Source organism: Arvicola amphibius, chromosome 6 (assembly GCF_903992535.2).
Source record: "Arvicola amphibius chromosome 6, mArvAmp1.2, whole genome shotgun sequence".
Taxonomy (NCBI): domain Eukaryota; kingdom Metazoa; phylum Chordata; class Mammalia; order Rodentia; family Cricetidae; genus Arvicola; species Arvicola amphibius.
This window is the reverse complement of record NC_052052.2, coordinates 20,840,642-20,852,698: the sequence shown is the minus strand read 5'-3', so window position 1 is coordinate 20,852,698 and position 12,057 is coordinate 20,840,642. Positions and strand designations below refer to the sequence as shown.

The following is a 12,057-nucleotide window of genomic DNA, read 5'->3' as shown; positions in this document are numbered from 1 at the left end:
CAAGCACAGGGCTGGGTTGGATTTATCACTGACACAAGGAACAGTGTTGATGGGGAGGCAGGTTGGGAAGGATGCCCCAAGATTCCAGCTTTGAAGACGGCATCATCAAAGCATTAGCAAGAACTATACAGCTCAAATCACACAAGTACTTTGGGAGACCCGGGCAGCATCTGATAGGGCTGAATGGTCACAGACCGCAGTTCTGCCCCTACACACAGCCCACAGCGACATGTGTGCATTTCCTATCAAAGAGCCACACCTCAGAACAGCTGTTCTCAACCTGTGGGTCACATATCAGATAGCCTGCATATCAGATATTTACATTACAATTCATAACAGCAGCAAAATTACAGTTATGAAGCAGCAACATAACAATTTTATGGCTGGGGGGTCACTGCAACATGAGGAATGGTATTAAAGGACCGCAGCATTAGGAAGGTTGAAAACCACTGTGTTAGAACGACCTTAGTGCTGCATTTTATTTTAACAGCACTGTTTCTGGTGAAAACCAGCGAAATCCCTAGAACCAGGAGGTGGACAGATACACAGGGAGGGGTTTGTACACCTGAGAAAGTGATGCTGTGTGGACCGACCTTGCACACTAAGGTGAGAAGAGAAAGTCACACAGCAGAGCTCACACTGGGGGTCTTACTTTACACAATGTTCAAATCTATGAAAGGTTTCCTACAAGGGAGAAGTCAGATCGCCATTCCTCTGGGAACATTCCAGAACGTGTGTGTGTGTGTGTGTGTGTGTGTGTGTGTGTGTGTGTGTACAGTGGGAGATTAATACTTGTATACATGTGCAAGCATGTCAGAAGTCAGAGGTCAACATCAGGTGTCACTCCGCAGGAGTACTCCACATGTCCTTGTGAGCCAGGGTCTCCCACTGAGCCTTGGGGCTTGCTAGTTATGGCAGATTGGCTAGTGAGGGACAGGTATTTTCCTATCTCTGTCTCCCAAGACTGGGATTACAAGCACATGCCCCCACACCCAGCTTTTTGCATAGGTGCTGGGGATCAAACTCAGGTCCTCGGGCTTGCATAGCAAACACTTCAGTCATCTGTCTCCCACCCCCACGCTCTGTTATTCAGTCTGTGAAGACTGAGCTCGTGGTTCAGTTAGTAAAACCATCAGTTGCAGGCACACTGTTCACGATATAAATTACACTTTCTATGACAGACTTTCTGTATCAGTTGGAATTCATTCTTAGATGCTATCTTAATGAGCTCTGAAGAAAAAGAGACAGGCAGAAAGACGGAAGGAAGGAAGGAAGGAAGGAAGGAAGGAAGGAAGGAAGGAAGGAAGGAAGGAAGGAAGGAAGGAAGGAAGAGAAAGGCAGATTCTAGCCAGAAGGCTGTAGGGCAAGGGAAATCAGCCATGTGGCATTTGGTGAGCTGGTGAGAATTCCCACAAAGGAGCCAGGATAAGCCGTGGGGGCTATAAGCTTGCAGGTTCCAGTGCTCTTCATCTCTGGTAAAGGGGTTCCGTGGGGTGCCAACCTCAGAGCCAAATCCCTCAGGATCTTGGGTGAGTCATTCTTTCCTATCCTCTATCTACGGGCAGGCTGAACCCAAGTCCGGTCCTCTTCAGGGACCTTGAACCTGCCCCAGTCCAGCCCAGCTCCCCACACCCTGGCCGCTCTCCTTGGGATCCCCAGTGCTCCCACCTGCAGTGGATGACAATGGGGCCAGCATCCGGGGGAGTGGAAGCCTTCACACGCCGAATGAAGGCCAGCAGCCCCGTGGCATGGTAGGGGACGCCGTGCTCTGGCCACGCTGTGAAATGGAATTGGCGGACCTCGTGCCGGGTCGAGTAGCCTCTCTGTGGGAACCACAGTGGTGAGAGTCAGTGCCAGCAGCACCCACCGGACACCTGCTGTGTGCCAGGCTCTGCTCATTCCTCCTCGGCAGGTGAGGAGGACATGAAGGCCCGGGGTGGACCATCCCCTCTGTTGAGGCTGACCAGGCACACACTCTGGGTTTGGACTAAGTCCACCAGATCCTTAAAGCTATGCTGCCCGGCACCCACCTGGTCCCAGGGCTGCTGTGTCAAGAGAAGAGCGCTGTGACTCAGGAGTTCTCAGGCTTGCACAGCAAGCGCTTTTGCCCCCTGGGCCATCTTGCCAGCCCTCCTCTGAAGATTTTTACTGAGTAATTACATGTCAGCCTAGACCCTGGTACACAAGGAAACCCTCTGACCCTTGCTTTTCTCATCTGCCAAACAGGGCTGATGGTAAACACGTGTCTCCACAGGGCTTAGACAACGCGTGTAAGAGGCTCAGTACAGTGGCAAGCGCAGCAGGGAACAACACAGGACAGACATCACATCTTCATATCAGATACACAATGGACTCTAGTGGAAAGAGTCACCATCCCATCCCTCGGCCATGCTTCGTTGCCCCTCCTTCCCCTATGCTTCCTAGACTCAGACAACATAGGCTCTACTACATGGACAGGCGTAGAGGAGACTCACCCGCTCCAGGGCAAAGGTGCGCACCACATACTCAGCCAGTGTCTCTGTCTTTACCAGTGTGATCTTGATGTCCCCATACATGTCTGAGTCCTCAGGCCAGTAACGAGAGCACTTTACCTGTGACCCCCCACAGCACAGGGTTCAGCAGGCTCCGAGTCATCCATGAGGCCCACCCTTCCTCCAGCCCACCCCCCAGCCCCGCTTACCCTGCCCACCTCTACCAGCTTGGTGATCATGACGATGCTCGCACACTGTTCCTGCCACACCATGCGCCAGAAGTCATAGATCATCTCGGGCTTCGGCCCTGAGGGCGCAGAGGATGCCTGTCCCTGAGCAAGGTCCTTCCATGGCCAGCACACCACGATGCTCAGTGACTGACACCGTCCCTTGTTGGGACGTTCCCAAGACCCAACCCCAATGGGGACTTCTTATTCACCCCAATATACCCCACCAACCACGGCTTCATGCCTACAGGACCCTGGGATGGGCAGTAGCAAGGCAGAGCCAGGCTGGAGAGCCTGGTGTGCTGAGTAAGAACTAATAAGCCGTGTAGATGATAGGCCCTCGGGACATGGGCAGGAGAGGTGGACAGAGAGACAGTAGCAGAAGAGAGACAAGACTAGAGGGGACCCAGGCGGCCAGCTGGACCGAGAGGCATGCTCCATGACAGTGGGTACAGCCCCAGCCCTTGCACATGCATTAACACAGAGAAACACACAAACACACAACCAGGTTACGGGGGAGGGACTGATCATCTCAGGAAGCACAGACAGGGCAGATAAGGGCTACAGTTAGATGTAAAAGATCCAGGCAGGTAGTGGGGACAGAGAGACAGACAGATGGGTAGGCAGACAGGGGAAGGGGGATGCTGAGCAGGACAGTAGGAAAGGCAGGCAGGCAACGGACATTTCAGGTCATGAGAGGGCGCCACAGGCGGAAGGGCCAGGTACCTTGAGTGGCTATGAAGTGGTTTGACCTGTGGTAGCCCTGGAACAGGAGAATAAGGTGAAGTGAACGTCAAGGGAGCAGACCTCTGTCCCCTCAGGCTGCCCCATCACCCTCCTTTCAGGAGCAGGCATCCTCCAGAAACTCATGTCTAGATGAGGGTGACCTGGTCCTCCTCCCAGTCCCAAAGATGAATGAAGCTAAGAGACACCAGGGTCTTGGCATGGAACCCTGTGGAGGGTGCTCCTCTGTGAGCCCAGCGAGTCTCCCACCCTCAAAGCGGGAACGTATCTGTTAACAACACGGCTGCCGTTCAGAGACAAATGAAGCGCCAGCTGCTGCTGCCCTGTTCCCAGAAACATAATCCACCCTGGACCCCAGATATGGGAGAACCAGGGGTTGGCAGAATCCCCAGTTTCAGGCAGGGTATTCAGAATGGAGAGTACCCAGAGCTTAGGGGAGAAAGAGGGCTTCAAATTGGAAGCAAAGGGCCCTTAGATACAATTTTAAAATCTGTTTTACTGTTGAGGAATTTTCCTGAGACCGATGGTTCCATACTGTTCTAAACACTGCTGTTTATCTTACATGAAAGAGAAGCCAAGAGCTACCTCACTCTCCATCCCCAGAAACCTCAGGCCAAGCATCAGTGAGCTGAGGTCCCAGAGTCATGGTGATGGTCCCATACCGTCCTAAACACTACTGTCCGTTTTACAGGAAAGAAAAGCCGAGAGCTCCCTCATCCTCCATCCCCAGAGCCCTCAGGCCAAGTAGCAAAGAGCTGGGGTTCCAAAGCCACAGTAGCCCCTGGGTCCCTCACAAGAAGGCACCTTTGTGAGACAAGAACCAGCCAGGAAGTCTGTGCAGACTCGGTGTTAAGTTTCCAAAACAGAATGGCGGTACAAGAGAGTCGCCAAGCTCTGCCCTAACCCTCAACACAGCTCCTTGTGGACCCCCGAGCACTGAGAACCCAAAGGGCCCTAGGGCCTCCCTGCCAGGTTCCATCCCAGCTGCCCCCAGACAAACACCCTTTCCTTCTCTGGGCTCCGTCTTCGCTCCTATGAAGAAGATCACAACAAGATTCCCCTGCCAGGGATGTGAGGAGTACAAGCCGTAATGGAGGTTAAGCGTTTGTCTCCAGGCCAAGCACAAGGCAGGGCCAACAGCAGCTGCAATTATTAACCCTGCCTCGGAGGTCTCCAAAGGTCCAGATAGTGTTGATTTCAAAAACTGCTCAGCTGGGTGTGGTGGCACATGCCTTTAATCCCAGCACTCAGGTGGCAAAAGCAGAGGGGGGGGGGATAAAGAGCGGCTGGGATGGGAGATGATCTCCAGAGGATTAGGGTGTAAGGGACCTGGGTCCCTGTTAGCAGGTGCCAACAAGTTCCAGCACTTATTATTTGGTATAAATAACGAAGTAAAGGAACTCAATTAAAACTGGGCTGAGGATGAGGCTCAGGGGTAGAACATTTGCCTAGCATGTGGGAGACTCTGGATTCTATACCGGCACACACACACACACACACACACACACACACACACACACACAAATACCACATTGATCCTAGTGACTGGATATTATAAAATCCATGTCTGTCACTTCTCCAAGAGGAGAGAGGTTTGGCATTTTTGGTGCAGGCAGAGACCCTGGGATATCGTCCCAGGCAGACTTGGGCTCTGAGGATGGGGGTGGATCTGGAAATGTGCATTTCTGGCCAGTTCCTTGGCAGTGCTGACACTGCAGAGCCTCAGACAGCATAGTAGCCAACAAGGCCGAACCTTTCCAAGCCTCCAGTTGCCCCCTGCAACTGGAAGATGACAGCCAGACAGCCTCGTGGTTCCCCAGAGAAAAGCCAAAACCCCTTCAAAGTAACCAAGTGAAGAACTTCCGGAGTACTCTGCCTGCACTCCTCAAAGTAACCAAGTGAAGAACCTCCGGAGTACTCTGCCTGCACTCCAGCAGCCTCCCCAGTCCCCACCGTCTCTACAGCAGGTCAGAGGAACAGCAGAGCCGGAGGATGGGGAGGGCCCGTTCCCAGCTGACTCCACCTAGGAAGTAGTCAAGCTTGGGAACAGGTTACCCTGAACTGCCTGTACTCCTGCACCCAGCACAAACAGTTTGCCTAAGCTCCACCCCAACACAGGATCATCAGCGGAGTCAGCCAGCTCTGCACATCCACCCCCACCCCACCCCACCAGGGCCCAGCTCCCTGCCAGCATTCAAGCATTAATCAGTAAACTCTGCACCTCCACCCCCACCCCACCAGGCCCAGCTCCGTGCCAGCATTTGAGCATTAGTCAGTAAATAACAGAGGATCTGAACTCAACTAAACAGATTGACTGGGCTTGCTATAGCTGAACACTTGCCTGGCATGGAAGAGGCCCTGGGATCCAGCCCCAGCATAAAAAGGAACGAAACCTGATTGATTGTCCAGTGAGTGAATGGCCTACAGTTCAGCTCTGGGGCACTCTTTCCAGTCCTTTCCGGGATCCTATTCCTTCACTGTTGGAAAATTACATTTTGGAGAAAGGATGGCCCAGGGCCATTCAACCTACCTTGTCATGCAGGCCTATGGGTTTTGTTTTAATATTTATGCATCATTTATGCGTATGCCTGTGTGGCTGTATGAGTTTATGTGCACCATGTGCGTGCAGGCACAGCAGAGACCTGAGGAAGGCACCGGATTCCCTAGAACTAGAATCACACAGTTGGTTGTGAGCCACCTGTGGGTTGATGGAAGTTGACCTCAGATCCTCTGCGAAAGCAGCCGGAGCCTTTAACCACCGAGCATCTCCCCGAGCCCCACACACCCTAATCTGAAGCAAGTGTACAGGCACGCAACTCGAAATTTCTACATGGTCGTTTTTAAAAAAAAAAACATTACTACATTTTCATTTCCTTTGTGATCACGGGGGAGAGTGTAGTTGCAGTGACGTATGTGTGGAGGTCAGGTGAGCTGCAGGAGTCAGTTATCTCTCTCCAGTGTGGGATCACCAGGCTGAGCGGCAGGCTCTCACCTGCTGAGCCATCTCGCAGCCCTTGCTTCTTACGTAAGACATGCGCTACCACACAACCATATTATACAAGGGCACAGATAGAGGTTTTGCTATGCCTATGCATGTATGTATGCATATTCATATGTATAGGTGTACACATGTGTAGGTGGGGGATTGCACATGCCAGGAAGGTACATGTGTGCATGTGTGTAGAAGTCAGACGACAACCTCAAGTACTATTATCAGAACAGCTGTCCATCTCCTTGGAGACAGGGTCTCTTTTTGGCCCGCTACCTTGCAATTAGAGCTAAACTGGCCAGGCAGCCCAAAAGATCCATCTGGCTCTACTTCCCCGGGGCTGGGATTACAACCTGAATCCCCACAATGGGTTCTGGAACTTGAAGTTGGGTCCTCACACTTGCAAGGGAAGCTTTTGCCAACTCAGCCATGCCCAAACCCCCACAAATACACGTTTGTAAATGATCATATCGCCTTGCACACTTCGCTCTAGGGAGTGGCACTGGAGAGGTCTGGACCTCGTGCCCCACGCAGGTGCTAGGATCTACATCTGCACGCTTGCTGGGGTCTGAGTGGGTGGTGCCAAGGGACAGCGGATGGTAACGCTGGCTTTGTGGCCTTACACACATCACTTCACCTTTCTAGGATTCAACATTCTCATCCGCCAAATGATACTTTGCACTCTAGGTGCCTGGCACCTGGCAGGTGACTTCGGCAACACAATTGTTCACTGGCATTTGAGGCGGCATGAAGCCCACTGGGACTTCTAAGGGTATTTCTGAAGAGTCTCACAAGAGAGAACCAAATGGGTGAGATTCAAAGGCAAATGTCTAACCCTAGGGAACCAGCGAGTCTAAGGCCAGTAAGGGCCAATATTCATCATAACCCACAGGGGGCGCTAGGACCCCGCACATCTGCTGTCTTTTGTGAGCCTAATGGGCCTTTTACATTTGAGAATTTTACAAACCAACTGTGTGGCTGCACTCAAAATAAGGGGCACGGCTGGGATAATTGGCTGTCTCTGCCAAATGTGACTGGGGGAACCTCTCACGTCTTATGTTAGTCTCTCTGTGTTGTCCGGAAGTCCGATAATGAACAGAATCCTAGCAATGACAATAAAAAAAAAATGAAATATCTTTTTAAAAGAAGATAAAATGGAAAATGTACCCGCAAAATAGCGAAGAAAACCAGTCATTAAATAGTATGAAATACAATCCTCATGCTCAGGAGACTGAGGCAAAAGATGGCTGGGAATTTGATTCCAGCCTCAACTACACAGTAAGTTCCAAGCCAGTCTAGCTACAGAGTGAGACCCCCATCTCGAAGAGCCAAAATTATTGATAATAACAATGATTATAAATACTATGAAAAACAACTTATTTTGAGACAAGTTAGCCTCAAACTGACTGTGTAGCTCAGAATGGCCTCGAATTTCTGTTGTTTCTGTTTCGTTTATTTTTTGAGACAAGGTCTTTCTACACAGTTCTGGCTGTCCTGGAATTCACTGTGTAGACCAACTCAGAGATCCACTCGCCTCGGCCCCACAAGTGCTGGGATTAAAGAAGTGAACCACACACCCAGTTTTCACCTGGTGTCAAGCATGCTTGGCCAGCATTCCACTAACTGAGCCCCTGTTTCAATTCTCCAAAGAGCAAAAGACATTATAATGTTTAAACTGATATTCAAACTGATTTTTTTTTAAAAAAAAGCACATTTGAATTGAGGGCAACTGGAGGGCAAACTGATAGTGGTTGAGTTTTAAGCAAACTGACCCAAAGGGTTTGAACACTAGGGAGCTTAAAGAGGACTGGCCCAGGCCTGTCTGACGCCTGGGCCGCTCGGTGGGGGGTCAGGTGGGGTGGCAGAGACAAGTCTCAGGGCAGTTTCCCTGCCACACACACCAGGAGGAGCTCTGCAGAAGAGCAGAACAGGTGACGCCCACAGGAAATGGCTAGACAGGGGGACAGAGGTGACAGTAGTGACCAGCACCCCAATATAGCTGTCCTTGTTGAGAGAGCAAAAGGTGGAAAGGAATTCTCCCAGTGGGAAGACAGTCTTCAACCGTGGCAGCCTCTGGCAAGCTGCTGGAATGGGTGGCTGGCATTCAGTGCCAGGAGAGGGGAAGGAGCGGGAGAGAGAAAGAGAGAGATAACCAGCCAGAGCCTGTGAGAGAGCCCAGGACACAGCCAGTCCACCAGACAGGAAGAGGAGGAGGAGAGGGAAGAGATACTTACTTGTCGGTTTATCCGAATCTTAATGATTCCAGTGAGGGAACAGAACAAAGCAAAAGAGACAGATGTTAGGCCAGAGGTGGATGGAGGTGGGCGGGGCACAGGAGAGGCCAGAAAGGGTGACGTGAGCTGGCGGGCAGAACAGACAGGAGGCCAGGACTTGGGTGGAGAGAGGCATGGGTATGTCCCTGACAGGGCCCAAGAGAAACCAACCAGGTGGAACCCAATGAGAAAGATCCACTGTCTCCAAGCTGCTCACGCCTGTGAGCCAGGAACGTGCTGGGAGGCAGGGAGACGGCAAAGGGTTCTGGGAAGCAAGGGGTGGCACATTCAGCTCCAGGAGGAAGAAGGAAGGAGAGGAGAGTCATCTCCAGAGGTCCTGATGACCTCAACCCTGGTACGCTGCGGCTTCCTCCTGGGCCTTTGCCTCCACTGCTCATCCCCGAGTGTCCCTCCCCTTCCTCTGCGGCCACACTGCTTCCTCCTCCACACAGTCTACACAACCAGCCCTGACTGTGCCGCTAACTGGCCAGCTCTGTGGCGCTTTTCTTCTTGCCTATGCTTTCCCAGCTAATCTGAAATGAATTTCCTTCGATGTTAATCTGTTTCCCCCTACGAGAATCTCTGTATCATAAAAAAAAAAAAAGGAAAAAGCAGTGGTCACGTGATCTCATTTCTATCCCTGGTGCCCAGGTGCTCAAAATACATTTCCTACACAATTACAGAAAGCTCTTCAAAGCTCAGCTTGCTGCACGAAGTGCAGTCAAGTCCCTGGGCCTCGCCCGAGCCCCATCACCACCCCCCAGGCACACCTGGGAAGTCTGCCCTCTCTTGGCCCATTCCTCCCATCCACCCAGATCCAAGAGTTGTCAAGGCCGCCAAATGGTCAGCATCGGAGGCTGCAGAGACAGCCCAGCTGGGGCTTCAGTCCTTTCTTTATCACTCTAGCTGTGTGTACTACAACCAGTAGCTTCACCTCTCTGAGCTCCAGCTTCCTTCCCTGGAAGGGGAGGTCATGCATGACAGGGTGATAAGGTTACATGAAATTCGAGCGTGCGTGTAAAGAGCTTATCACCGTGCCTGACACACAGTATGTGCTCAGTAAACACGCCTCCCTGTATGTGAAGGACCACTGTAATCAAAGTCAAAACACTTGAACAACTTCCTGATGGCCCTGGGAGACAGCCAGAGTCCTTAGCCTGCCAGGTAAGGCCTTTATCATCTCACTCTGCATAACCTCTTCTGCTTCAGTATGGGAATCATCCCCCCCCTCTTCCAAGCTCTCAGCCCCTTGTTGAGGCAGCTCCTCCCCTCCCTCAACCTCTCTGTCTGCCCCCCAGACCTTGTTCCATCTCCTGCTCGGGCCAGCACAGCCCTCAGGATGCTTTCCTGCAGGCCGCCACCCACTCTCAGCTCCCCATGTCTGAGTTCCCTGGCACCAAATGCACTGCAGCCATTCAGACCCCTGTTTCGTCTCTGGTAGGTTTGTGCCCTGCATGGACAGTGAGTCTGGAGGGGACAGGGACAGGTAAGCACAAAGAGCCGGGTCAGGCACTCACGTCTATGTAGTTGGCAGAGATGTAGTCGGCATCTGGGTCTCCCAGCATCGGGTGAAGTTTCACTCGGTGACGGTCATCTGCGAACAGAGTGGCAAAGCAGGGCTATGTCAGGAAGCCTGGAGTTTATGGGGGCGGGGGCGGGTCTCTTGAAGGTTAGGGGAAGTATCCAGGCATGGCTGCCAGGTGACCTTTATAAGGGCTCAGAGCTGACCAGGAAGCTCTGGGCACCATGTGTGGAGTTAAGGAAGATAAGCAGCAACTAGCTGTGCAACCTTGAGCCAAGTTCTCAACCTCCCAAACCTCTGTTCCTTCATCTTTTAAGAGAGGCCCCTACCGTCACAGGGCAGTGACAGAGACAGTGGTGTGACGCCCTCATACACAAAGGCCAGGGCCCTTATGTCTCAGGGGACAGGACTCCCCAGAGCATACTCTGGCTGCTCTCCTCCTTCCACACTTCCTCCTGTCTTTGTGGGCCCCAGTCCCTTCCTGGGGACTCACAGGCAGACACCGTCTCCTGCCGGCTGCTCTTGAGCTTGTCTTTCTTCTTGGTGGCGTCCCAGCCTTCAAAGAAGCTCTGCCAATGGGAAAATGGTTGTCAGTGGGGGAGAGAGACCCCAAGACTTTCAGGACCTCTCCCCACAAGGAGAATGACGGAGGCAAGGTGGGGGCAGGTTCAAAACACACGAGTGTGTGGGGAAGGGAAAGCTGAGCCAAAGGGAGGGCAGAGGTCACAGTTTAAGACACAGAACCCTGAGTCTGACCTGGGGAGAGAGGAAAGATTAAATGATAAAGATTAAGGGTGAGATTAAGCGTAAGTGTGTAAGGCTGAGCTTGGGACTGTCAAAGGAAGGGTCCAACAGGGCTGGACTGAGAAGAGCCAAGTGAGGATCCACAGTGAGGAGTTCGGACCGGGCCCACCTCATATTCCTGCTTGAAGCCATAGCCTTCTGCTGTCTTCATCTGGTTGATATGTTGCAGAAGGTCAGCCACCCGTACCGCGGGGTGCAGCTGTCCTGTGTGATACGGGGAGCCCTTCCGGCCACATGGGCGCCGAGGGGAGCCCCCCAGGAGGCTGCTGGCCTCGGTGACCCCACTGCTTCGCTGGTCTCCTGTAGCCAAAGGAAGGGAAATGGACTCTCACATATATGCAAACCCAGCCTGGAAGCCTCTAGATGGACTCGGGCAGAGTGGAGGCAGGGAGCACAGTCAACATGGAGGGTGGCCGATCGTTCCTTAGAGCCAAGCTTAGCGAGGCTACCCTGCATGAGGCCCTGCAAGCCCTTCCCTTCAGTATCTCTGGTTTCCCATCTACGACGAAATAAGTAGGACAGCTGTAGTGGCCCATAGGGTCCTCATGGGTGTATTACCCTGTGACCCGGTGACATCTTCACACCACCCTGCCAGGTCTCACTGCCTGACCTGCACGGGCAGCATTAGCAGAGCCCTGGACGTGCCCTCCTCTTCCAGGGAACAGTCTGGAACCACGGCAACTCCCAGCAATTACCCCCATTCAAAGACGAGCAAAGCAAAATTAGCTTGCGCAGCCGCCCCCTCCACTGACAACGCCAGGCACCTGAATAGAGTGTTTCTCCTGTGCCAGCATTTCCATTGTCAGCCAGTGCAGTGGCCCAGACAAGGGGGCCCCACGGACCCCAGACCCTGCCAGACAGACACACCCCCGCCGCTCCAGCTCTTAGAATCAGCATCCTCAAGGACATCCCACCCTGGTTCCAGGGATCACATCTGAGACTGTGGAAAGCAGCCGTAGTTTCTCCTGCCCGACTCACTGTCTAGCTCCTGTCTCCTCAAGAAAGGCTGCATGGCTGCCTCAATTCC

General features: G+C 52.6%; 1 protein-coding gene across 2 annotated transcripts in view; it reads right to left on the bottom strand.

Moving 5' to 3' along the window:
- Ptpru (protein tyrosine phosphatase receptor type U) overlaps nt 1-12,057 on the bottom strand; it is a 70,897-nt gene that overhangs the window by 6,740 nt on the left and 52,100 nt on the right. The window contains exons 16-22 of one of the 2 annotated variants that reach the window (XM_038332689.2): nt 11,140-11,330; nt 10,720-10,795; nt 10,222-10,298; nt 3,425-3,461; nt 2,681-2,778; nt 2,475-2,591; nt 1,669-1,823 (exon numbers count right to left, since the gene is read on the bottom strand). In XM_038332689.2, the coding sequence (XP_038188617.1) occupies nt 1,669-1,823; nt 2,475-2,591; nt 2,681-2,778; nt 3,425-3,461; nt 10,222-10,298; nt 10,720-10,795; nt 11,140-11,330 (751 nt within the window). The remainder of the gene's footprint in view (nt 1-1,668; nt 1,824-2,474; nt 2,592-2,680; nt 2,779-3,424; nt 3,462-10,221; nt 10,299-10,719; nt 10,796-11,139; nt 11,331-12,057) is intronic. The other variant, XM_038332690.2, reaches the window with a different exon arrangement.